General features: G+C 39.5%; 1 protein-coding gene and 1 long non-coding RNA gene across 12 annotated transcripts in view; one reads left to right on the top strand and one right to left on the bottom strand.

Annotated features, from left to right (window-relative positions):
* Window positions 1-1,052, top strand: part of LOC111647379 (protein NLRC3-like) — a 99,936-nt gene that overhangs the window by 20,654 nt on the left and 78,230 nt on the right. For 9 of the 11 annotated variants that reach the window (XM_087171352.1, XM_087171351.1, XM_087171353.1 and 6 more), the window contains exon 3: window positions 282-455. The exons of the other annotated variants lie outside the window; for them this stretch is intronic. In XM_087171352.1, the coding sequence (XP_087027478.1) occupies window positions 282-455 (174 nt within the window). The remainder of the gene's footprint in view (window positions 1-281; window positions 456-1,052) is intronic. 11 annotated transcript variants of the gene reach the window in all.
* Window positions 1-1,052, bottom strand: part of LOC147817213 (uncharacterized) — a 64,454-nt gene that overhangs the window by 778 nt on the left and 62,624 nt on the right. The gene's annotated exons all lie outside the window — the stretch shown is intronic.

Raw genomic sequence — 1,052 nt, forward strand, 5'->3', positions numbered from 1 at the left:
TTTGTACAGATGGAGCCACAGGTGGAGCTGGTAGAGTTTAAGAGGTGGAGTCACTACGTCTGTATTGAAGCAGCAGCATGTTGTCATTGATATTAATGAAGCTGTTTTCACTCTTTGTATGTGACTGTTTTTAACCTGCTTCCTGTTGGTTCAGGTGTTTGACTTTCATTTTCTAAACTTCTACTTTCTAAAGCTTCTTCAGCTCTGAACAGATGATGAAACACTGAACGCTTCCAAGAAGGAACTTTGTCTCTGAACTCACATCTTTATTCTTTATTCAGATTGTGTCGCTGCAGTTTGTCAGAGATCAGCTGTTCTTCTCTGGCCTCAGCTCTGAAGTCCAACCCCTCCCACCTGAAACACCTGGACCTGAGTGACAACAAGCTGCAGGATCCAGGAGTGAAGCAGCTGTGTGATTTTCTGGAGAGTCCAGACTGTCGACTGGAGACTCTGGAGTAAGTTCACTGACTGTTACTGTTGTAGATCTTATATCTTTAATCCACAACTGAAGCTGATTTATCTTCACACAGAACTTGAATCATTTTGAATGAAGTCATTACTGAGATTTTAAATAGTGGTTGTCTCATGTTTCCAGTTGTTCTTCTCTCACAATGATTCTTCAGTTTCAGCTCATTTCACTCAGTTGTCATGAATAATGTCTGTTCACTTCAGTTCAACCTTCAGAACTCACACACTGGTATTTCTCTCAGTCAGAGGACTCATGTTTTCTAAATACACTGTAGAAAATGTCCAGTGTGAGTCCTTAAAGTCAATTCATTCATTCATTTATCATCTTTTCTGTGTTTGAAGTTCCTGATGAGCATCTTCCAAAGTTTTCCATTAAATCTTCTGTAATTTGTGATGAAAACAGTTTGTGTTCAGTTTAATTTGTTTAGTTTTGTTTCCTGAGCTGATCTGCAGGACAGAGACCAGGACCAAGAAAGACCTTTATCCTGGATCAGGACTGGATCTTTAAAGTCTGATCCAGTTCAGTCATGAATCAAAGTGTTGTGGTCAGTTTTTAGTCCAACAGGTCTGATCAGATATTGATT

The sequence above is a fragment of the Seriola lalandi genome, unplaced genomic scaffold (assembly GCF_002814215.2).
Source record: "Seriola lalandi dorsalis isolate HSWRI2012SDOR001 ecotype SW California unplaced genomic scaffold, Sedor1 jcf7180002054987, whole genome shotgun sequence".
In the NCBI taxonomy this organism is placed as follows: domain Eukaryota; kingdom Metazoa; phylum Chordata; class Actinopteri; order Carangiformes; family Carangidae; genus Seriola; species Seriola lalandi.